Source organism: Paramormyrops kingsleyae, chromosome 16 (genome assembly GCF_048594095.1).
Source record: "Paramormyrops kingsleyae isolate MSU_618 chromosome 16, PKINGS_0.4, whole genome shotgun sequence".
NCBI classification, from domain to species: Eukaryota; Metazoa; Chordata; class Actinopteri; order Osteoglossiformes; family Mormyridae; genus Paramormyrops; species Paramormyrops kingsleyae.
The window spans coordinates 16685835-16710159 of NC_132812.1; the positions used below are offsets into that span (position 1 = coordinate 16685835).

The 24325-nt window shown below is 46.0% G+C and overlaps 1 protein-coding gene across 5 annotated transcripts in view; it reads left to right on the plus strand.

Annotated features, from left to right (window-relative positions):
- The window catches only part of bcl9 (BCL9 transcription coactivator), a 103249-nt gene that overhangs the window by 60629 nt on the left and 18295 nt on the right, over positions 1-24325 (plus strand). For 3 of the 5 annotated variants that reach the window (XM_023828887.2, XM_023828886.2, XM_023828885.2), the window contains exons 2-4: positions 2125-2335; positions 15859-15939; positions 22963-23285. In XM_023828887.2, the coding sequence (XP_023684655.1) occupies positions 23017-23285 (269 nt within the window). In that variant the 5' untranslated portion in view covers positions 2125-2335; positions 15859-15939; positions 22963-23016. Of the gene's footprint in view, positions 1-16; positions 127-2124; positions 2336-15858; positions 15940-22962; positions 23286-24325 lie in introns of those variants that run through there. The other 2 variants (XM_023828888.2, XM_023828889.2) reach the window with 2 other exon arrangements.

The following is a 24325-nucleotide window of genomic DNA, read 5'->3' on the forward strand; positions in this document are numbered from 1 at the left end:
GGGCTTGGCGATCGCTTCCCCATGAGCGCACCCACTTTGTGATTTTCCTCACGCCTGCCGCCCGGCAGTAAACACGCTTGGCCTTGCTCGCTGGGAAGTCAGCCATTTATTCCCATCAATTACACCGTAAGACTTCAAAAATATATGCGTTTCGGTCCAATCAGGGGGATTGATTTCGTTTTTATTTCCCAGTGACTTTCGAGGGATGATCTGTTTGCAGATTTCGCAAACCGCTCTGCCTTAAAATAAAACGGTCAGGCTGAGAGGTCGCTACCCCCTCCTCCTCTTTTCCTACCCGTATTTGTACTCCGGGGGAAACGTACGGGAAAGCGGTGTTAGCTTCGGCTTCCAGGGCGCTGTTTGTATTTATTTAGATATATTTTCTTTGAAGGAGGAGACGTTGATCACAGTTAGTATTGAAGCTTGGTCAGTTGTTTTTGACCCCCCTCCAATCCTTCCTTGTACCTTTCAGTGAATATTGAGCAATGTTTGTACACGTGGGTGAAATCAATGCATCGCACTGATTGCAGCTGAAACTGAAACCCTTTTTGTATGGGGTGGTGGTGTTGACGTTGTAGGTTTCACTAACTTTTTTAAAAATCTCTTTTCCTGTATTTAATTTTTTAATTTGTCCCTCACTTAACATTGCTGAAGTACATGTACAATATTACAATGGCAGCCGTGGCGTGAAACGAAATAGGTGGCATCGTATCCCGTGTTTTCTAATCCTGTAGAAAGAAACAAAGATTTTTGCGGGATTTAATAGCGTTTCATATATAAAAAGTGGATCTTGGGATCATTTACGTTTCCAGGACACCCCCCCCCCCTCCCCCGTCCAAAACGAATAATTTTCCTTTATATCTAGCATCCTCCAAATTATACTTAAATCGGATATATGGATGTGAGGTCATCAGTATGCAGCTTGATAAAATGAAAGCGAGCTCACCGGTTATGCACGTTGAATAGCTTTTTTTTTTTTTGGCTCTGCATCGAGTTAAGCGCTAAACGGCTGAGGTGTGTGAGCCATTTTGTGTGGGGCGGCGTGGGCTGCAATTAGACGTCTGTCAGTCCTGGCAAAAGAGTCTGTTTAAAAAAATCTTAAAACTGTACTTCCTTGAAAAGAAATCCTGATTTTCTTTTCCGATCTGTTCTTAGGAGACCGAAGGTTCCTGCTTGAGTTAAGAAACGAAAGTGGCCTTTGCGTTGCTGTTTTGTCTTGAGGTGCCTATGGATAAATTTGGTTTCAGTGTCCTGATCATGTTTGCATGGACCATCTAAGAGGGACTGGCATTTCAGAAAGGGTTGCGATGGCACGATTGAGAGATACACCTAAGGTCTTCAATGCGTGCATCAGTGAGGCAGTTATCAGTCACCTGGTTTGTCGTTGTGGCTTATCAACTGCACAAATAAGAGCTGAATTTCTCATTTGGTTAAAAAGGTTAAAGTCTGCTAGGCAAGGCTTTGGCTCTCACTGCTGTAAAAAGCACAGAACATGGGCTGCTGTTTGCAGGTACTGAGCATGGTGAATTACATGGGGTTTTGCAAAGGAGAGACGTAACCCTGCAACTTTGGAACATGTTGGTATAAGATTCCACATTTTAGAAATGACACTGGCGATCAGTGCTTCTGCGATTCTGCAATTTGCAATGGGAGTTTTGAATTTGGAGTTATCATGACTTGCTGAAATGCCTTCATTGTTGTGTCCAGGTTTCTGTGTACTGAGTTGCTTAACCTGTTGATTGTGGGTGCCGTTACATACATTGACCACTGTTTGTTCCCAGGGTGTTGGAATGTAGCGTGTTGTGCAAACTTTAAACTGCTACTAAATATGCCCATACTGGCAGCTTTGCTTTCTGGAAATTGGCAGTGGGCTCAGGAATGAATTTAGTGAAGGATTAACAATCTCCTGGCATTTTGTGATGAGACTGACTGTCGTTGGTAGATGAATTGTAAGTCACTCTGGGCTTGGGAGAGTTGAACGTGGTCATTCATTCTGAAATACGCCGTGTATCATTGTGGCTTTTTGAGGTCGTTCGGCTAACGTCTGTGTTGATTATAGTGTGATGCTTTTTTCGTCTCTAATCCCCAGGTTTTTTTTTTCTTCTTCTGTTTCTGTCTCTCCAGGTTTGTGAATGGACAGTGTGAACTGATCGTGAGGAAGAGTCAGTTTTCGGGGCTTAACCGGCTGCAAGAGCCCAAGGATCAGCCCGGAACACGCAGGAATCCCATTTTTGTCTGCAGGGGACGGGGTCAGAGGTCAAAACCCAAGGGCCTCGTGGGCAGGTTCTCTCCATGAGGAGCAGCACAGGTCTATGAGACCTGGGGACCCTTCAAGGTAACTGCCCAGGCACACGGACATACGAAGCACATAATGTCTATGTGTTAGCCGAAATTCTGAAATGCGCATGAAAGGACGTGTGGCTCATACATTCAACCTGAGCAGCTGCTGCCGTTACTAACTTTCAATAGGGTGGGTTAGGACAACCCAGTGCTGGTCTGCGGGAGCTGGTTGCGTAGAGCAAAAGGTTGTGGGATCACATCCTGGGAGATGGTCTGTTCTCTCAGCCATTAAAAGAAATTTGAGCCGTCTTGCTAGCTTTAACATTAAATTTCTCTATTAAAAAACCTTGCTGTAGCTTAGGCAGGCATTTTTCATCCACTGGAGTCCAGGTAGTTCTTCTGGGGGAAAAAAAATAGACATTCTGGAAGAGGGTTTGCGACAGCTACATGTTTTTATGTTGATCGCTGTGTGGTTTGTCGTCCTGTGGGTGAATTTGACTCAGATTCAAGTTCAATAGCCCCAAATGACGACACCTTCCCAGTTCCGGTGAAGTATGTGCATTCTTCTCTTCCATACGGAAGCGTAAAGACGTGAATGGACGTGCCGCGCCTATTACGCTTGGAGTTTTTATTTAATTGGGGTTAGTCTATGGGTTCGGCGCTAACCCAGTCTGACACCTAGAAAGCTGATGGCTTCTCCGCCACATTACTCTGAACTGACAGCAATGCAACTTGTATCTGTGGCTGTATCGTCTCTTTCCCAATCTCACAACCGTTTGCCTCTCTCTATAAAGGTTGCCCTAGGCATCGTTGCGGATTAAAATTGCTTTTGAAACCTTGAAGCAAGCGTAATTTGTTCAAACACCTTGGATAAAATTGATATATATTTACATATTTTTTTTCCCCTGGCCCTGTGTTCATGTTCAAAGCTTTCTGGTTGGAGTCTTTCAGAAGCGGTTGTGTTATGGTTAGGGCAAGTCCCAGCCTGCTAGGAGAGGTGAGGAACTGGTCGCTGCTGCATCTTGGTGTTTGAATCCCTTTGTTAGGCCACAGATGTCGTCAGAAAATACTTGTAGCCACCGTGCTCTTGAATTCATGTTTTCTTTTTCTTTCATTTTTTCCCCCCCTTTTTGAGTGTCTTAAGTTTCCTCATGACTGCTACAAAACAACAATCACAATAATGCCGCTTTAGGATATCTTGTCAAAGTTAAAAGCCTAAAGTATATTATGTTTCTGTGTATTTTAAGTGGTTTTCTGTATTGAAAATTGATGTTGGATATGTTTTGGTAAACACACAGTGTATATTTTAAAGGCGTCCGTGAAGTGTGTGAAAGAGGTGTTAATTGTTCTCCTAGGGGGGTAGTTTAGTCGTAGCTATAATTTGGTGTTTTTAATAGGAAGAAACTCTTTCGATTTCACTTTTCGCAGCAGCTCAGCTTTGGAAACGCTATTTTGTGATGCTATGAAATCCTGAAATAGTAGCATGAAGGGGGAGAGATCCACGTTAATGTGAAAATCCATTATAGTGTCACAGAGCTTCATTCTTTTGCTGCGATGGCTTAACACATAAGCACGTAGCATTTAAAAATGGGGATTTCTGGCATTTTAATATGGAGTCTCGGCCTTGATATGTGCAATTGCTACAAAGTCGGAATTTTTTTGTATTGCGAGGTGTATACACAACAGGCAAGAATATATTCAGTTTTGTTTAACAAGGATTATCCTGATTAACTTTGTAAAGAGAACTTGTCTGGGGGGGGGGGGGAGAGTGTGTGTGTGTGCAGGCATTTTAATTGTTTCGCAGACCCCTGATTCCTGGATTTTGCTGGTGGTGTGTAAATTTCTCACCTGTTTTTCTTAAAGATGAGGCACCATTACAGGAAGAAGGTAATATACGAATTACTAATGTGACACAGGATTGAGCTCTAACCTGGTTGTTACCAGGTAAATAAGGCTAAAGCCTTGCTGTCTTTTTCTGTATTTATGGGTAATCCCTATTGATGCCCATTTCTGAGGACAGCTTATGAAGACAGAGATTCGGAGGCCTTGCAGGATTCTAAGATGTTCACAGGAGTTACTTGTTGTCCTTCGGCCTCTAAATCCCAGTTGATTTGGGGGATGTTGGTTTCGGGTTAACAGTCAGGTTAAGGTGGAACAGGCTGTTGTAGGGTTAAATCTTCGGGGGGGGGGGGGTGTGTCCACACAGTTGTTTTCAGCAGTGTGATGCTTGTGTACACTTGTTTCTAAGGAACTGTTAGCTATCACTTGGAAAAAGGAAGCCAGATCGGTTGGCGGGAAATCAGTTTAAGTTTAAGAAAAAAATAACTTTTTCCTTATTGGAATGTGCCTTGTTTTGGCTGCTGTCCAGCTGCTTGTAATCAGCACAAAGATGTGAATTCCCCAGATGACCAAAAATGATTAAATCGAAGCTGTTCTCATAACCAGAAACTTTTATTATTTATTTTTTTTTTTTTTAATTGGGAATTGAAAAGTAGTTTTGGTTGGGTTTATGTGGACAACTTTGTCTGGATGTGGGTGGTACCTTCCGTAATTGCATGTTTCATATCAAGAAGTGTGGTTAGTGCTGTTTGGAAAAACCTCTGTGCTGTAATTCAATCAGTTATGGATTCCCATTTATACGAGCAGCCACCCCCATTTGTTTGCGAAAATGAATTTGAATGATTCCAGTTGTAATTGAAAGATGTTTTGCAATCTTTTCTGGTCTGAAACTCAGGGCTGACTTTGTAGCAAACCTAATTTCCCTGCCTGGTTGCCGAGCTCTTCTAAAGGGGGTTCTTCAGCGAGGTCTCTATGTCCTGCTCTGCAACAAGAAGGCTAATGGTAGGAGGTTGCCTTCCCATCTTGTGTGGTGTGAGGGAATCCCATTTATCTGTAAATTGTGGTTTTAAAATGAAACTGCATTAGAGTATTAATTAAGTGCCCTTTTCATTCTCATCTATCCCCTATAGAGAGAAGAGATTGACACTGACCTTCAATGTATATCCTGTATTTTCTGTAGAATTCATGTGTGCTATATATATATATGTGTGTGTGGTTTTTTTGTACCTTTTATTTATTCCAAATGAATACTTGAATTAACTGAATACTTAAGCTAACTGTTGTGCAAGTCCCATGCGATGCTGCAGATTTACCACCCTGGTTAACAGTTAAGTTTCAAGAATAATCTGATCCAGAATGGTGTTGAGAATGGAAAATGACCAGCTTGATTAAATATTAACATCTGAATATTTTCTTGCACATATTCAGAATGGATGGAAGAGATGAATACCATCCACATCCTCAGTTACATTTGTCCACCCAATAGATTTCTGTTTTTCTCTTAGTCAAAATTTAACGACTAGCTGTTCAGATATGCAACACAACGAAATTGGAGACTCTTAAGTTTGAATGTGCTTGACTGTTCCAGCTTGGACGTGTGTCCTGCTGTAACATTGGGCACATCTATGGTATGTTTCTGTGTTGACCTAGTCGGAGTAGTTAGTTAAGTAGGTCATGAGCTGTTGTAGCAACTTCAGATGCAGAAGATGCGGGATCCTTGTCTCGGCTTGTATTCCCATTCAGTAATGGGTGCCGGAGAGAGAAACCTACAATGCAATGCTTTCTCTTTTGGCCGTGGAATATTTTTCCTTTTGAATGTCCTGTGAGAAGTTTGAGTTTTGAATTTGCGACCTGAAAACATTTTGGCTTCTGGGTTAATAATGTGTGAACCCGAGTTTCCAGCAGCACGGAGAAAATGTCCCAGGGAGGGAGGATCCTTGAGAGCTGAAGGTGTTTATGGGCTACCTGGCACCCAACATTCATTTCAGGTGTCAGAGTGCTGTGTGACAGGGAACACGACTTTAATGACCTTTATTTTCATATCAGCTGTTAAATCACAGAAGGAGATCCTGTCTTGGTGTCTTCTGTAGTAATTGGTACTAGACTGCAGTGCATGTGTTTTAACCCTGGCCAGATCTGTGTGTTAATATATTATTTTGTGGTGTTTGGCTGTAAAGGCACTGTTTGCATGTCTGTGTGTGACTACAGTTGTTCAAAAGGTTTGTGTGTCTTACCACTGTGAAGCAGGAGGAGGGTTCTTGAACAGGGGTGTCTAATCTTATCTGCAAAGGATATGCAGGTGTTTGGCATAACCTTTAGGTCAGCTGTTCAAACCCAGGTATGAGTTCTCCTCAGCCAATCAGTCCTCTAATTAGTAATCTAGTTGGGGAATTGCAGTGAAAAACTGCATGCCCAGTGGCTCTTTTTGGTTAAAATTGTCCACCCCTGTTCTAAAACCAAAAGTGAAATTTAAGTGCTGTGTTGTTCGGGGAAACTTTCTCTCCCCTCTCATCCTATTTTGTCATAAATGTGTATAAATGTATATAAATGTTTTGCCAGTGCCCAGGAATGAGAGCCAGAGTAGTCTGCATGTCAGCGTGCGCGTGTTCGATTGTGTATCTGCGATCCTACTGATTACCCTAGAGCATGTTTATACCTCAGTGGTTGCCTACAGGTGTGTTAGTAACTACCTGGGAGAACATTGAACTCAAGCTATTTTCCTACATGTATGTGTGCTTTAGTTTTGCCGCCTCTAACAGGCGATTCGGCCTGTGGCAGCATGTCACAGTGCCCCAGCCATGCCAGGACCTCTTCACCCAGCTCAGCGCTGAGACTGGGCTCCATGCGTGTGCCGCTGTGCCAGGAAGCCCCCCCACACTCTGCCAGACCGTTAACCGCTCAGGTTTTTTTTTTTTTTTTTTTTTGTGCTGTCCGTCTGTCGGAATTTTAAGTGTCCTGCCGTTTCGATCTTATCCAGGCGTGGGGGACGGCTCTTTTTCCAGTTTAAGTTCCAGTTTTCGCGTGGGGAGCGTTTGAGGTTGAGCGGCGACGCGAAGGCTCTGGGTGCTTTCCTGTCTGCAGGGGAGGGCTAATTGTTGCTTCTGGGCACCGATTTGAAAACGTGCTCCGTGATTTCAGATCTCGGTGCGTGTCAGGCAGCGGGGGGCAATGATGTTATTCTGTAGCAGATTTAAACGTTTCAGTGTGTTACGAGAGCGTTAAACGCGGGGGTTGTGAGACCTGGTTACGCACCAGGCTCTTCTGCATAAAGAACCCTGGCGGATTCTGCCGTTGCCATAGTGACCGCCCCGCCGGGCTTCAGATGCTCCAATGCCAGCTGCCTGAAGGCAAGCGTGGCGCAGCCTGGCCTTGTGTCCTCTGGGGCGGCGCTAGCGGCATGCACCCCCGACAAACAACCTCCACTCGCCGCAAGAAGTGTAAACATAACAGCCATTGGTAATTGATAAAGGGAAGGATTATGTTATGTTTGAAAAACCAGGGGAAACTCGTCTCAAATATTTACCAATTAGAGTAATATCTATTACTGATATACGTATGACAGCGTTAATCTTTGTTTTGCGACATTCCTCTCTAGCCCAGTATAGACAATCACTCCAATTCAGCCTTTGCTCATTTTCAGTCAATCTGTCCATCTTCTAATCTTCTTCTGGTCAGGTTTGCAGTGTTTCGTAAACAAGGTGCCATAGAAGTTAAACTGGAGCACATTGGATGCGGAACCAATGCAGTATGGCATCTTTCATATTATGTTTATCCCGGACTGTGACTTGATGATGATGATGATGATGATGATGCAAACCCTTCATCCCCTTGGCCTTCTCACCTATCATCTTCCTCAGGTGAGGCCTCGTCCCTCATCCTGAACGTCAGTCGCCCCCCCTTTTTGCCCCCTCGGCGTGCCACGTCAACCTGCCACTTGCAGTCCAACGAGAAGATGAACATGAAATGGAGTCATTCACTCGCCTGACAGCTCCCATCCTCTGTGCCTTGTGATGCCGGTGTGTTTGGCTGCTATGCCACCCTTGATGACTGCCTTCTGGATTTTCACAAGGCCTGTTATGCAGGCGCTCTAGGGATTTCGCTAGTTCCGTGATATTTCTAATATGAAGTGGTAGGAGACGGATCGAGCAATGCTTGCTTTTATGGAAGACAAAAGCCTCGCTTCTGCTATCGGCGCAATTATTTCAAAGAGGAACGAGTCGAGCTTTCATTTATCGGGGCCTCCATTACATCTGTCAAATATCATTACTTGTTAATGGTTTGGGGGAAATGAAAGCAATGGTTTGGATCTATACAGCTTCGTTTTTTTTCCCCCCAGATGTTTTTTTGTTTAAAAAAACAAAAACAAAAACAAACACTATGCAAGGTTCTTTTTGTATTGGGGTAAAACAAACACAGGCTATTGCTATTTAGTGTGTTTATGAAGCAGTCTATAACACAACTTAATGTAAACACATAGCCTATAGTGAAACATTTGGATTAATAAAAGTGGCAGGATTAGCAAGTCATTTTGACTTGCTTATTGGTAATTTACTGGAGTTCTGCAGTTTTCAGTCTGTCATCGAGGTTGTGCAGAATAAGCCACATGAAGTCTAACTTGCAATGTAAGAATAAAGAGTTTTAATCTATTACAAAGGGCTTCCTGTGTGTAATGAGTGAATAAGGTTGAGTGATTTAAAAAAAACAAACAAAAAAAACGTCATGCCGTTGTTTGTCAGTTTGGTGCAGCTCATTGAAATGTCTGGAAATGTCGATTCATTTGGTAATTAAGTATTCTGTTGAATACCCAGATGCATATTTGAATAATTGGATTGAAAGCTCTTACCGAATGTGAAATTTTTAGTGGTTTAAAAAAAGGAACAAACAGGAACATTTTCTCTCTTGAGAGATGTCAGAGTCCCCAGCGCTTTTTCGTAACATTGAGCTCAGGGGATCGCTAAAGTACTGGCCAAGCCTCTTTGGGCTCAGAGGATGGTGACCTTCAGTAAATCATGTCTTAGTTAAACTCATACAGCTTTACCATGGTACCCGCGGTCATGGAAAACCTGGAAAAGTTTTGGAATTTTTAAATAATTTTTCCAGGCTCTGGATAAGCTTTGGAATTCTTGGATAGAGAGGAAAAGTTTTGGAAACTAGCCTTGTTCATTTTTGCTTCCCGCTTCGTTCCGCACCGCGCTAACTGAAATGTACGAGTGGAAGTCAATAGTTAACTACCTTGGTAAACATCCGTTTCCGCGCAGATTTCGCGTATTTGAGATCGCTTCTTTTTTGCTCGTTATTCCGGTTTTAATGGTTTAATTTATTTTTTTGCACGTATTTTATTGATCAGTTTCCCGTTTTTGACTCCATTTGCCTCTACCAATCATAAGGTACGTATAATTTTAATATTGGGATTAATTTTCTTAATTGAACGCTATTTGCACATTGGCGAAAGTTGTCCACCGTCTGTGTTTTTTTTGGTAAGCAGATTGCCTATTATCGTACCGAAAATGGTAGTATTACTGTCGTGCCGTATTCGGGACGCGGAGCGGAGACAGAGGAGCGGCAGTCAGGAAATCGGGGAACGCGGGGTTTAATAAAAAAGGGCAGGCAAGAAAACACAGTGATATTACAATGACCGGAATGGGGAAACAAACTGAAACACGGACTAAATACAGAGGACTAATGACAACCAGAAACAGCTGATTACACTGGGATTCCACACGAGGTTAACGAGGGGGCGTGGCACACGGAAGGAGCGGACGATCGGGGCAGGACAATTACTATCTGAAACTGCATAATCATCAAATCAAAGCAAACTTCTCGGTTTTGGAAACTGGCAAAGTACTGGAATAGTCATGGAAATTTATTCTGCCAGAACTGGCGGAACCCTGCTTTACTCATTCTTGTAATTAGTTTTTTTGGATTATGAGTATCTAGAATTCAAAGTAAGTTTCTTCACCAAGCTGTTGTGATTTGACGAGGCAGGATGCTTTTGCTGACCAATGTTCTTACGAAAGACACAGGTGTGCAAGTTTGCTGATGAGCGCATAAGAAGTAGCCTGCCAATTGGGTTTGGACCATTTCATTAGGGAGGGAAAAAAGCTCCCATTGACGCTGTGATAATCATGGATGAACATGCCTTCGGAAGTATTTCAGGGAGATGCTTTCGAATGGTCGCCTCCTGAAGTTTGAATGGCATTAAAGATGAATGCTTTTGCCGCCTGCATCAGAGAACTAAAGCTCAACCTCACTAACATCGTTTGTAGGTCCCGGTCTTAGCATATGTTGCTAGCCAGTTTCCTCCCTTCCATTCCACATGCTTTTTTAGCTGCTTCGGGAGACCGGCCCTGTTTTTCAGCCTATGCAGGCCACTGAACTATTCATTCATTATCTGTAACTTAGGGGTTCCAAATCTGTTTCTAATGTCATTCTTGCAAGAATTTTCATGTGGGCAGTCCCGCTGTATTATATGTAATTTTAATAGAATATTCAAAGTATTTTATTTTGAATTAAGTTGTTTAAATTGTCTAAGAGTAGTTCAGAGTTGATCTGTAAGCCAAATAAATGGGTGTGGAGAGGCAAGTTTCTATGGGGAAGAAAAACATCTGTTCCATTCATGCACATCTGGACAGTTTTCTGAAGCCCTTACATCATACCTGGTGCCTCCCGTATAAATGTCTGTTTGGTCTGAAATGTGTTATCTGAGGACATATTTGAATGCTCCTTAAATGCAGCATGTTGTTAATCCCTTTAAAGACCTTGTAGCTCATGACTTCTTTTTGAATTATTTACAAAAACATATCAAGCCATTGTCACTGTTTGCTGCTCAGTCTGTTTTATCAAATTAGCATGTTAAAAATTGTGACCTGGAATTGAACGAAAAAGCCTGTATTTGCACATGCCAGTTTTGTGTCATTTTAAGTTTTCAAAACTAAACATTTTTACATTTTATTCAGCAGATGCTTTTATTCAAAGTGACATGCATTTTGAGAGACAGCAGGGTCAGACAGTGCTATTGTAATTTGGGGTTTGTAATTGCTCAAGGGCCCAACAGTAACATTACTCTACTAATTCTAGGATTTGAACCAGTGATCTTCTGATCATGGCCGCAGTGCCCTAACTCACTGCACCACACACCTCCCCCAGATTTTAATGCGACAAAGAACCTTAAACAACTGTTGACATCGCAGTACTTGTAGCTTCCTTAAAAAACGTTTCGGTGGGTTGGGCCATAGAGAAAGCCGTTCGGGCGATTCCAGTGCACGGCCAGTGGTTAAGAGGGATGCTGGAGAAGTGCAGTGAGAGTGTTTATCGTGAGCAGGAAGAGCGGGCTGAGAGCGGAGTCTCCATTGTGCCCATCCATTCCGATTAGAGCAGTGGAGTGGAGGCTGGTCATTGCTCACTCGTTCAGTGCGGGTGTAGATTTCTGCAAGCGCTTCTCCGGCCGTGGCATAACAGAACCGGTGTGTGCTTTCATCCCGGAGGAATCAGCTGTGGCACATGCTGCCGCGTTGGCCTCCGTCCCTGTGCCGGTCCCCGCCAACGCTAATCTAGCCGTATCTATTGTGCGAGACCGACGAGGATCTCCGTTCTTCTCGATGACGTTTGCCCGGCGCTGCTTGGATCTGACATCTTGATAAAAGTGACACTTCTGTTTTCTGTCACCCCCCCCCCCCCCATGCAAGTGGGTTTATTTGTACTTTGTCTGGGTCCTGCATCCTGTTTTCATTATTATTTTCTGATGAATAGGGGAAGATCTTGAAGGAGAGTGTTCAGCTAGTTTTAACCTGCGTTGACCAGTCTGCCTTGTGATGACCAATGTGTGTCAGAGAGCAGCGTTCTATTTTCAGAAGGGACTTTTCTATGAGTATTCTATGGTTGATTGCAGCCATTCGGTGGTAGTCTATTTGAAAAGGGAAGTTTTTGGTTTTCGTTCTGATAATTCAGGCATCTCGGGTTTTGACGGCTGTAACAGACTGACCGGTGAGCCTCTCTCTGGTTCATTAATGTCAGGATTAATTGTTTTTAAACGTTGATCTCGATTCATACCCCTATGTAATGTCATTCTTACTTCTTTGCATCAAACCAAGTGCTTCCTTTTTTCCATAAGCTGCATCGATAAATGACATGACGGAATTACACCATGAGCTGTAAACTGGAAGAGGGGACAGACTTGAAAACTAATCTAATGTGAGCAACAAGGTGAAAGTAAAAGCTTCGAAAACATGAGGAAAATGATTGACTTGAAGTCTTTCCGGAAACAGTGAGGAACAGGAAGCACATTTTTCCAACCCCAGTTTAAACAATAAAGTTTTGGAATTTTTTTTCCAGATTTTATGATGAGAAGAAAGGCATATAGTGTGAGCAGTGTTTTGCAAGAGTTTCAGTTCCTTAGGGGAATTCAACAGAAAAAAAAATTGAAGGTGATATAATTAAGAGCAGACAAGGGTTAATGCTTCATGTTTAGCATTTCCTGCCCTTTCTGTTCTGCAAAGTTGACGTCATCTCAGTAATAATCATATTGTTTTTTCTGTCTTGATATAGTCATGTAATGCTGCTGCTGCTAATAATAATAATGCATTGCTTGAGAATTGAGAGAAAAGCATTGTCTCTATTCTCAGTGGAAAAAATAGTGGTTGAAATTTTACCCAGAATTCTGCAGGCCTAGTATGCAGCATGCTAATACACCACCGAGCAATTTGAAGGGAATCAGAATGAGAAAAGTGCCCCCCTGCTGTTTTTGAAGTAATTTATGTCCAACTGAGGCCCTTTAACTCAACTGAGATGCTAGACTTGCATTGAGGTCCTGTAGCTGAAACCAGCCTTGACATACTTGCCTTAAGTTCTGAGACTTCCCCTACTGATATCATCAACTTTTTTGCCATTCTTCTAAGAGTAAAACTCGCAACATCTCAAATTCTGTTACTGGCTGCCTCAGGTTAGGTTTCCTTTCTTTTGACCTGCATTTCCTGTGCTGATCTAGGTAGATAAGTGATTCATTGTGCAGGCTCTTTTCTTCAGACATGGATTTAAAAACTCTGCTGCTCTTCCAAGGTGTCATTAAAGTGACAGGGGAAAGCAGGGGTGGACAATATTACCGTTTCTGCTCAGGGTCTGACTTTTCCTGTCAAGTTCCACGGCTGTGATTGGACGAAAACAGGACGTACCATTTCAGCTTTTGATAAGACTTCCTGGGCTCATGTTCAAGGGTCTTGATTTCTTGGGGGAGGGGTCAACAAAATAAAACTAATCAAACCATAAAATAAAACTTCAATCAAGCTGTGAATGAGTGGTGTGTGTAGGGGGGGGGTTCTTCTACAGTTCCTTTTGACTGCAGTGGGGGGCACATGCATCCATTTCAGGTCATCAGTGACCGAGGAAAACGTGAAGATAAGACCAGTTTGAAATGCCCCCCTGCCCCTGTCTGCTGTCACAAGCCGACTGTAATGGTGATGGAGGCAGGCTGTGACCTTTGATCCCGGGATGGGTCATTCTGGTTAGCCTCTGCATGGGGTACACTTTGGCATTTTGCTGTGCCTTTCACATTAAAAATGACATGTAAAAGCCAAAAAATTATCACTTAAAATTCAAGTGGGAAGGGGGGTGTGATCATTTCATAAGTGCGTTGCAGAACGTGCCTGAAAGCTTTTTGGCTTTGATGTTTATTTTTGTGAGGTGAGATTGTGCTGCCTGAAGAACACAGAAGTACAAACAGTAGGTTTACTGGGTTTTTCAGAATGTGATTGAAGTGGTCGGAGGGTGTCCACGGGGTGTCCAGTACGGCACTTTTGAAAGGCACAGAATGAGGGCTGCTCTCCTTGGTCAGTGTGACCCACAGACGGTCTCACATTTTTGCTCCCTCCCAGCTCCACATTTTTACCAGGAGCTGGGAGGGAGCAAAAACGTGAGACCGTCTGTGGGTCCCTGAGGTCCGGGTTGGGAAACACTAATCTCGATAATAGAAGAATTTCCCCCCCAGTAACAGGTGACCTGGGGGATGGACAGACCCCTTCCCTGAAGCAAGTTTCTTCGGTGAACAAGCCTCCCCCCTCCCATTCTAGCTGTATAGCCCTTGCTGCCAGCTCCGCCCCTCGGTGTAATAAGCGTGTTGTAAAGCGTCACCCACACAAACGTGGTCACCGGACATGAAAGGCGAGTCTCCTGGCTATAATCTCCAGCCTGGATTATATGTTCCCTCAGTAATGAGAAGATCCGAGCCGGAACTGCAGGTTCCTTAAAGATGGCTGTCTTGGTGGCTCCCCACTCCGCCCCCCCAGCTTCTCTGTCCATTCTCTGGTCTGTCCTGACGTAGAAGTGCAGCCGCTGTGTGGCCTCTGCTTTGCGTGACATTGTGGAGCCGGAGCTCTTCGCCGGTGATGTCGTCACCTTGTTGCGGTGCCTTCTGGTGCAGCCGCCACGCGGACTGGGGCTTTACCTGCTTTGAGAACATGGCTCAAGAAGGGCTTTGATTGTGGTTCCAAACTGCAAAGTGGAGTTTCTGTAAACCCTTAGTCTTCAGCTATTTCTTTTCTGAGGGCTGAATCTTATCGGCAGCAGCAAACCTAGGTCCCCCTGCCGGTCCGCTGTCTGGAGAAAAATGCCGTCCGGGGGTGGTGGTGATCGCACTTTCCGCATGTGGATTGCAGGCCACCTGTTGGTGACCAATGCCCTAAACTGTTGACAAAGTTAGACATATAGTTGTCTGCTCTGGTTTGAGGGGCTGAAAATGACCTGGTGATGCTTCGCAGACCAGTTTGGCCTGTTTTCCCTGGTCCTCCGCGGCGGTGGTTCTTCGGTTTGAGTCACCTGATTGTGCAGTGGTGTGTTTCTCTGGAACTTGTTTGTGACACAGCAGAACACGATTGTGGATCATGATGGATAAATTTAACGACTTCCTTTGTACATTTAGAAAGAAGTCAGATTTTCCTTTTGATGAAGGGAAAGCTCATCTGAATTTTGCTTCCTTTGTTGTCACTCTTGTAATAATCTGGCCAGTTTGTCCGTACTTGATAGACCCTTTTCAGGTTTTTCACGGAGCAGATACTCAAGTTTCACAGTGGGAGTTTTGTGATCACATAGACCCCTCTTACTTGTCTTGGCACTAAGGAATCTTGGGTAAACAGGACTGCTAGGAGTATGAGAAACACGTTAATGTAATTTTTAAAATCCCAGATTTCTCTTCCCCCCCCCCCCCCCCTCGCACTGGTTTCTTGAAGGTAATCGGGAACACGTTTGGCAGGTGATCTGCTACAAAAAAAAATTCTAATGAAGTTCCAGGGGGAAAAAAAATCCCTTGAATGATTCATGAGGATGACATTTTCTCCTAAAATGGGGGGGCCAGGTCTTGCACCGGGATGCATGTAATGTGATTTATTTTGGCTCTGTGCGAAATTGTGTGGCGATGGTGGAGAATATTATGTTTCTCATATTTGGGGGACGTTCCCTTGAAAATCTTCAAAACGAGTGTGTGCAGCTCTTCTTTCATGTTTTTTAAAATAGAAACTGTCACAATGCGGTACCCATGCTACAATTGACGTCCCGTAAGTTTTGCTTGATTGATTTTCGTATTGTGGTTGTTTTTCCTTAACACTTAATAAAATAAAATTATCAGAGGAACCATCCTATCTCAGTATCCATAGCTCTCACCTCACACAGGCCTGGTGATCAGGACACATTGGCTGGTATATTGAGCAGCATGTCCAGGTTCACTGAGTGACGTTCTCTCTTTGTTTTGGGCAGGTTTGGGGATTTCACACTCGTGTCCTGTTGCTGTGCAGAAACAGAGATGGCCACTGCTATATCGTGACACAGAGGGTCATGGTGAGTTCTGTGATCGAAGTGGGGTGGGGTGTGTTGTGTTTTTTTGCTACTTGGTTAAAAATGAGCTCCGATTGTTAAAACGTGTTGTGGGGATTCACCACATTAGTGGGAGACAATGGGATTTTTTTTTAATTAAGACTGGTTATTAAAAATCAGGGCTTTGAAACTGTGTTTGCTTTGCAAAGCATAAATGGAGGCCCATATTACACCTAAGTTCTTGTACTCAGATGAGAGATCTGGTGGTAGCTGCATCATGGGTACATATGGCAGCAATAGGGTACCGGTCAGGTATGTTTGTTGGGGAGTGGCAATGACAGGAGTCTGCCATCCGAGAGTCAGACGGCCATGTGGAGAAGGTCCAATGCTATGAGATTAAGATGGTGTTAAAAATAAAGGATGGATGAATGGTTGGATAATCAATCAATCCCTCGAGGTAAATTTGAAAAAGGCACGAAACAAATGGCTGAGCTTCATACCTCTCCAAAGGTATGACTCCCTTTCACATGCTGGTTTGTTACCTCTCCCTCTTAGTCATAATTGTTACTGCTTGCGACCAAATGCTTTCTCCTGCTCTTATTAGCATTACTTTCTCATTAGCATTAGCATGTGTACCTCCATGTGGTGTCACATTTCGTGGTACAGCTTTCCTCATTTTCCTTTCATTTGCTGGTGTTTCTGCAGCGTTCACCATTAGTGGAAGGGATAGCTGGTGGAGAACGAGCGTTTAACGGCACGTCCGCACGCGCTGGGTCCCCGGAACCCCCCGGAGGCCTGGCGACGAGCTACCGAAAGCCGCCTCGCTGCCGGAGGGAGATGTAAACAGCGGGGATGTTTTTGAGAATGCGGAGCGGTTGAAAAGTTCACAGTAAATATTTGAAATGGCTGGAATTCAAGAGGAAAAGGAGCTCACTCGAAAGTATGTTTGCCGTAGAAGTGTAAACGGCCGTAAGGTCGCGGGCTGAGCTCTATATTTAACTGCTGGTCAGAGAGGTTTTCCGGGGGGAGCAGAGATGATCTAATGGGGGAAGTATTGAGTGATGAGCTTCAGGAGGCATGTGTGGTGGCGAGGTGGTGTGGCAGGTATTTCTGCTTATGAACCCCCCCCCCCCCAAAAAAAAACAAAAAAAAAAACAAATTGCAGCTGATAGTTTAGTTAGGCTGAGGTTTCCAAGGTTTGGCTAAGAAAGAATTGTAGGCTTTGTATGGGGGGGTGTGGGGGGGGGGTTACCTGACTCCTTGCACCATCCCCTACTGGGTCAGACTGACAGACTGCTAATGCAGGCCTGGCTGGAAAGTTGAGTTTTAGGTTCTGGGGGGTTGTCAGGGGAGGGCAGGGGGTTTGCAAAGATCTCTGGGAAAGGCTGACTGCTCTGTGTGGCTCCGCCTCCTCTTTTAGTAGGTGTGTGTTTGGGGGGGGGGGGGGGGGGCACTGTCTCAGAAAAGAGAGCTGAGTTTTATAATCAGTAAGAAATGCCTTCTTTTAATTTTGACTGTTTAGCTAACTGCCAATTACCTGCAAAGTGCTGCTGCATGGTTCCTATTAACCGTCCTTAAAAACGTTTAACCGTTGCCTGTACTAGCTTGGGGGAGTGAAAATACGGACAGAGTTTAGGCCTTGTGGGTTATTAAGGAGATAATATTAAGCCGGCCGACTCGTTATTGTGGTTCCAGGGGAGTGGTGTCGCTAATAAGGGCGCAGCTCATCGCAGAGGGCATTCTGCGTGCTGCAGTGGCGTCCAGGCACTTAATGAGGAATGCGACTCATGAGCTGCACGTTGAGCGCATGTTAAGGGATCCGGCGTCTCTTCGAATCTGACACCTTTCGTTGAATCATCCTTGCAGACGTTTGTTTTTTTCTTTAGTTAACTGGATAAGACGAGTAAGAGGTCCTGTCTGATCTGTGTATGACCGGGCCTGTCACTGATACTCATTGTAGTTGGGTCTTTTCTCCAAAACTCAAGGTAGGATGGGATGCATGGGTGGTCTGCATCCTCTTTATTTTTTAAATGATTCTGTCCCACGTTAGTTGGTTTTGGTATGCGAAAGGTATCTTGGGCTGCCCTTTAGCACCCAGGATGTGGTCTTCACGCCCGGGTCGGATGGGGTCGGACTCGTGCCCGTTTTGTGGTCTCCGCACACGGTTGCCCTGTCCCCGTCCGGCCGGCCTGCAGCTTCCAGATAGCTTCCGCGATCCACCGCGCCGGCTTGCTGCATATTTGCATGCGCGTGCAGGCTGAGAGGCTTTGTCCTTGCAGGCAGTCATGCAGAGAGGAGGTTAGGTTGGGGGGGGGGGGGGAGAGAATCAGAGAGAGAGAAGGAGGGAGAGAGAGATAGAGAAATAGAGGAAGAGTTTCTTCCCGATCAGTTGTTGCTTTGCTTTAAAATGGGATTTGCATAATAGGCCAGAAGATTGACAGGTCTTTTTATTTCTCCGTATCCGCCGTGAACGGGAGGTCTGGCAACAGTGGGGTGTGTATGTGTGTGAGTGTAGAGCCGTGCTGTGTGAGTGTGTACCTATAGTATAATCAGGAGCAGGGGAGGGGGCTGTTTATCGCCAACGCCGCCTGATAGCGGGTGTAGTGTGGCACCGCCGCTGACCCCATCTCCCGCTAACCTGTTAATTGGGCCTGAATGACTTGAATTTATGGCTTTGTTTATGCTGCATCTACAGCAATTAATCAGGGCCCATCCGTCTCCGCGGCGCGGGGGGCGGGGGGCCGTCACCGACGCAGCCTGCGCATCATCCGCTTCTCCGGGCCTATCAGCCGGCTCGCTGGGGCGCGGTGGCAGCCATGGAGGAGGACCGTGAATTCCAAGCTTCCGACGTGAACGTCGAAGCGATTTTTTTGAGAAGACTCGTGTTCGTTCTTTCTCACCACGCCACACACGCAATGACCTGACAGCCCAAAGCAAATGATGTGTTTGGCAGGACTCTGTCAGAGTCCAGACTCCTCAGTTCTGTTGAAAACGGGGAGATGGTTATTTCAGTTTATTTTACCAAGAGTTCTCTCCAACATGGTGTCCCCAGAGTACTTGGTATATACTGCATAAACACAGAACGGCACGATAGAAGACAATGGAGGAGGACCAAAAAGCCCTTTGACGTCCAGGCTAAGCTAGTCCAAGCTAAGGTCAACTGGTCAACCTGCCGCAGTGTCACTGACCCAAGGTACTGACATGGCTGGGGAGAGCGGAAACGAGGCGGGGAACGAATACTGTGACAAGCTACGTTAACGAGATCAAGACAGATTACAGTGCATGCAGCAACTGGGAGTAAATGCGCGTTCGATGGGGTCGTCCATGTAGAGTCGCACCTGTCCGGAGTGAGCTCGCAATTAACGAGGTGCAGACAGCGTGCAAATTGAGCTCCCGTCACATAATCAAGGAACGTTAGAGCGCGCCCTCCTCTTCCCACATCAGCCGTGTTTGCGATGCCTTCATGCATAAAAGCAGAAATGCTGGATTTATCCACAGTGAACTATGTTAGTGAGTTGCCTCAGTCATTTATGTGCTGGAAAAAATGAGTCTGTGTTTCTGTTCGGCTGCTTACGTTTTTAAAGGTTTTGGTGAGTAAAATGCTTATAGTGTGCAATTTTGTATGACACCCTTTTCCACTTTCTGATTAATACCACTGTTTGCCTGCTGCTGCACGACCTCACGTTTAATGCTTAGCTACTTATCTGACAACCCCCACCCACCTGTTATACATCTACCTGTTCGTACAGCTGGGTTTCTTCCTAGAGCAATTCGGGTTAAGTGCCTTTCTCGAGGGTACTGGGGGCCCCCAGGGAGTTGAATATGCTGCCTTCGGGTTCCACCTCTGTCTTGAAGCACTGTATGTTACGTTAAAGCAGTGGCAAGATACTTTCTAGAGCTTATTTTGCCAGTTAATTGATGTAAAAAGAATAAAATGGCCATATTCAGTTTTTTTATTATTATTATTATTATTTATTTGGTGAGACGGGGTGTTGTGACTCTCCCACAATGCTCCGGAATGTGTGTTTTCAGGGGTGCTCTGCTGTGTGATTGATGTCCAGGAAGCCCCCCCAATAGACCAAGCGTTGCTGTTCCCTGGTGGATGGTAGGACGTGGGCAGTGTTCCCAGGCCGTCCGGGGTAGAGCAGGACAGGCCTGTAACAGTATTCTGCAGTGTCTCGTCTCTACATCTGAATCATATCAGCCGCGCTCTGGAATGTTTCAGAAGAAACCACACTCCTTTTCCCGCTCTTAATAACGTTAAGCTGGAGGTTGGATCCGACGGCATTAAGGAAGCGTGTGTGTTCGCGCTTGTGTGTGTGTGTGTGTGTGCGGGCGGGCGGGCGCACGTGTGTGTCTGCCAGGGCGTCGTGTTCGGAGTCACTCGCATTCAGACATCCCTGCTGTTACCATGGCGACTGCCTTTGCTTCGCCAGCGGTGAGGCAGAAACTCCTTCCTCTCGGCTGAGGGGAGTCAGCTCGCACACCGGCGCTGGGTGGGAAGATGATGGCGCGTCTCCTCTTTGCAGCAGCCAGGTTGTGTTTGTGTCTGTGTGTGTGTCCCCCGTCTGAGGAGAAGGGTATAAAATGCTGACACTCCCCATGATTCGTTATGAATCGCCATGCCCATATAATATTGGGGTTTGTTTGTTTATTTGATAGAATTCCTCTGGTTTGATTGTTAGATATCTGTGAATTGCAGGTCTGACATTCGTTAAGTTTTCTTGCTTTGACGTCGCCTTCCTCTACATACTTGCGCTCAGCAGGAAATGGCTGGCGTTTCAATTATTTTTAGAATGAGGAAAGTACGACTTTCCTGATCCACCCTCCTCCTCCACCCCACCCATGTTTGAGGTCTGTGCTGCACGTACGCTAATTGGCAGCTCGTTAGCGCGCCGGCATAGAGCGAGGTGAACCTGACCGGGCCTGCGTCACACAGCAGAGAAGCTGTCCCCATGACTCTGTCGGGCAGGGGGTGTCTGCTCACGGTGGTGGGGGTGCTGGGAGATTTCATTGCCGGGGTGGGAAACGGTGGTAATGCAGAGCTGGGTGTCAGGGCCTTTCCCTGGTGCTGCTGGTGACTTTGATCACCTTCATTTGTGGCTTTCTGCAGAATGACAAGTTCGTTCTTTCTGTCTCTGTGTCTGTCTGCCTGGCTGTATGACAGGCTTGGGTGGGTTACAGTGCACCAGAATATGTTCTATATGCCAAGATATGGTAATAGCATTACTTTAGGAAAATACCATCAAAATACACTATACCGTGGTTTGATGTCTTGACGGAATGACGATGTGAAGGATTTCATACTGTTTGACAGACTTGATGAAACCTAGTCTTACAATCAAGCTCTCGGAACATGCGAAAGATTAACTTCCAGATTGATGCCGTAACGTCAGCCTGATCTGAGACTGCGGGGTTGTGCAGTGCAGAGCTGTTTAGTACTGGACACCTGTAGAAGCCCCAAGGACTAGTGACTGGGACACCTGCCTGAACAGGCTTGTGTGGTTGTAAGGTGAGGTGGCTGGCGATCTCACCAATCCCTGCCCCCGTCTTCGTCTCCCCTTCCCAATCAGGCTTTATAATGAGGCACCTGAGCACCCAATGAGAACAGGACAGGCAAATGTCAGGGGATGAGCCGCACCGTTGAATCGCGAGTCCCTGTTTCACCAGCGGGTCCTCTGGCGTTAATGGCCATTGTGTCAGCTTAGCGGAACGCATCCGGAGAGCTCGTTAGTGGTGACGAATGAGCATGCCCCACAGGGTCGGGCGCCGGGGCAGAGGATGTCCCGACTGGCCCCGTGCCCTGTAAACAGAGCCCCAAGGTGGGGGAAGGGCATTGCAATCTGGGCTTGGCCGGCTCTGGGTAACGTGTCGGGTGGGGAGGGGGTCGCGCTTGGGATACTTTGGATTTGAAACACTGCAATTTTGTTTGTTTTTTCCTAACCTACTGTCAGTTATTTCAGTTAGCTGGTTAGCAGTGATATGGTTATTGGTCTTACAGATAAGTTAGGACAAATGTTCAGCAGGTTGTCTTCAGTTCGTTTTCCTGGACATTCCATTTCCTCCAGCAATTGTTCGGGATGCGTTGTCATTCTAGTTTGAGTTTAACCCTCTAGGGTCTAGGGGTAGGGGACACACTTTCACCTTCTTATATATTTGTTTTGCCGTTAAACTCATCTTAATCTTTTGCTGATTTAACCTGATTTTAAAACCTTTAATACTTCCGACAATGGACGTTTTGAAAAGAAGACAGATTACGGATTTAGTCACCATTTTTTTCATGTTTCTACAATAAGATTTCAGCGAGTTATGAACTGAGATACACGAGAAAGATACGCAGCACCACTGATGCCATCGACCCCAGAGGGTTAAATACATCGCTGAGTCTGCTGTCAGAGTCTCGTTTCTGCTTTGCTTTCTGGTTCCCGTTCGGCTTGGATCAGGCGTCTGTGCTTATTGGATCTACACCATGTGGCATAATAGTTATTGAACATAATGGTTTCAAATCAAATCAAAGTTTATGCATCAAATGCACAACAGTATTCAGCAGTCGATACAGGCAGTGAAATGAGTTGAAATGACCTTTAAAGTGATGGTATTGATGATGATAATTAATAATAATAATAATTATTTTATTTTAAAATGTTTATGCTATGATACCTGATCTGTTGTTGCTTGCTCTAACACTCGTTTTCTTGCTGGCTTCAGTTTCCGTTTGTTCAGCCGCTTACCTAAAGGGAAACCTTAGCAACCGTTACGCCATTTGAGTGTCTTGGAAGTTGTCCTAGATATTTTCTGGATCACAGTGCAGCTTTCTGAGAAGTTGATATTGTTACCGGCTGGTGGTGGGAACATACTAGGGGGGGGGGGGGGATCTTCGGGTTTCCCCGTGGGTTCCTAGCAGGTCCTGTTGTAATGGAGCCACTTTGACTGGACGCCATTTCAGCGTTCTCGTTAATTTCGAGCTGCTATGCTACAATGCTAACTGCTAATGTGGTGGACACTACGCTTAACAGCGTGTCCCTCTCCGCCCCCGTCTCCCCGCAGTGTGCCCGAGGGCTTTGAGGGGTCCTGGGGAGACGCCAGGGACACACGCAGAGAATGCTGGAAGTGCAAGAAGAGAGAGCAGGAGCACACTTCACCAAGAAAGAGCGAGCAAAGAAGGAGAGAGACGAGGCCAAGGACGGCCGCAGCAGCAGCAGCAGCAGCGCAGCCCCCAGGAACCCTCGTGCCGGCCACGCCCACGCCAAGGCCACGCCCACAGCCAGTCCACACCAGCACTTGACTCCGCCCTCTGCCTCCCTGGGATCTCCGTCAATGCATTCCAGCAATCCCAAAGTGAGGAACTCCCCTTCAGCAAACACTCAGAGGTGAGCCTCCTTTTGATGCCTCCGGGGCTGGTCTCCACCCACCTCCCCCTCTCCAGGGCTACACTCCGTCACCTCTTAACCCCCCCCCCCACACACACACACACACACACACACAAATGCACTTGCAGAAAACTTTGTTTAACAAACGGTCCTAAATGAATCCTCCCAGATTTCCATAATAGCGTAGTGCTTTTGGACGGGGATCAGAGATGCTGACGTGAGCTCCGCACGTGGACTGTGATCTTCTGCTTCATCCAATGCACAGCTGGAAAGTGCTGAATTAACCTTCAGTAAACTTTTCAGTGGTGTTAGAGGTTGTGGTTACCACACAGTATGGGTCTTCCGTCTGCCTCTCCTTGTCCAGTTTGTCCTGCTTGTCCCGTTGGGTTCCTCTCCTGGCTGGGAAGTCCGAGCCTGTCCCTGCGCATGCAGGTCACACCTGCCAGAGAGGGTATCAGGAAAGGGTGAGCGGCCCGGTCCCCAGCCTCTGGGGCTCTGGTGGGTTCAGTGAGGACTCTTGGATGGGACCTCGGCGCCGTGCGGAACGCCTGCTGACTCATGGCTGCAGAGCCAGCCATCGAGTGGGGGGCGCGCTCGCTAAAAGTCCCTTGGGCGCGTCTCGCAGCGGGCACTGTGGCCTCGCTGACATGTGGAGCCGTGTGTGTGTGTGTGGCCGGCCATGGACAGGCCTGTCCCGCTTCCAGCTGGAGTGGACAGTTTCCCTAGCCACCCCCTGGGTGGTTCTGAACACTGGGGCCAGGGCTTAACCCCCTGCTTGGCCTCAACCTGGGACTAAAGTGTAAGTGTAGCTGTGGGTGTTTATATCAGGTTGTGGAGATGAGGGCGGTCCCACCTGAAATCTTGCCCCGCCCATCCATCAGTGCTCCGCCCCTTTCGATATACTCATGTTGAAACATCGTCATAACATCACTGCCACTAAAAGGGGCTCCTACTAACCCCGTCCTGCCTTTTTCATTGCAGTTCGGCGCAATGCTCTCGCTAATATCAGGTAAATTCAGGTGCTGGGATGGTGTGCATGA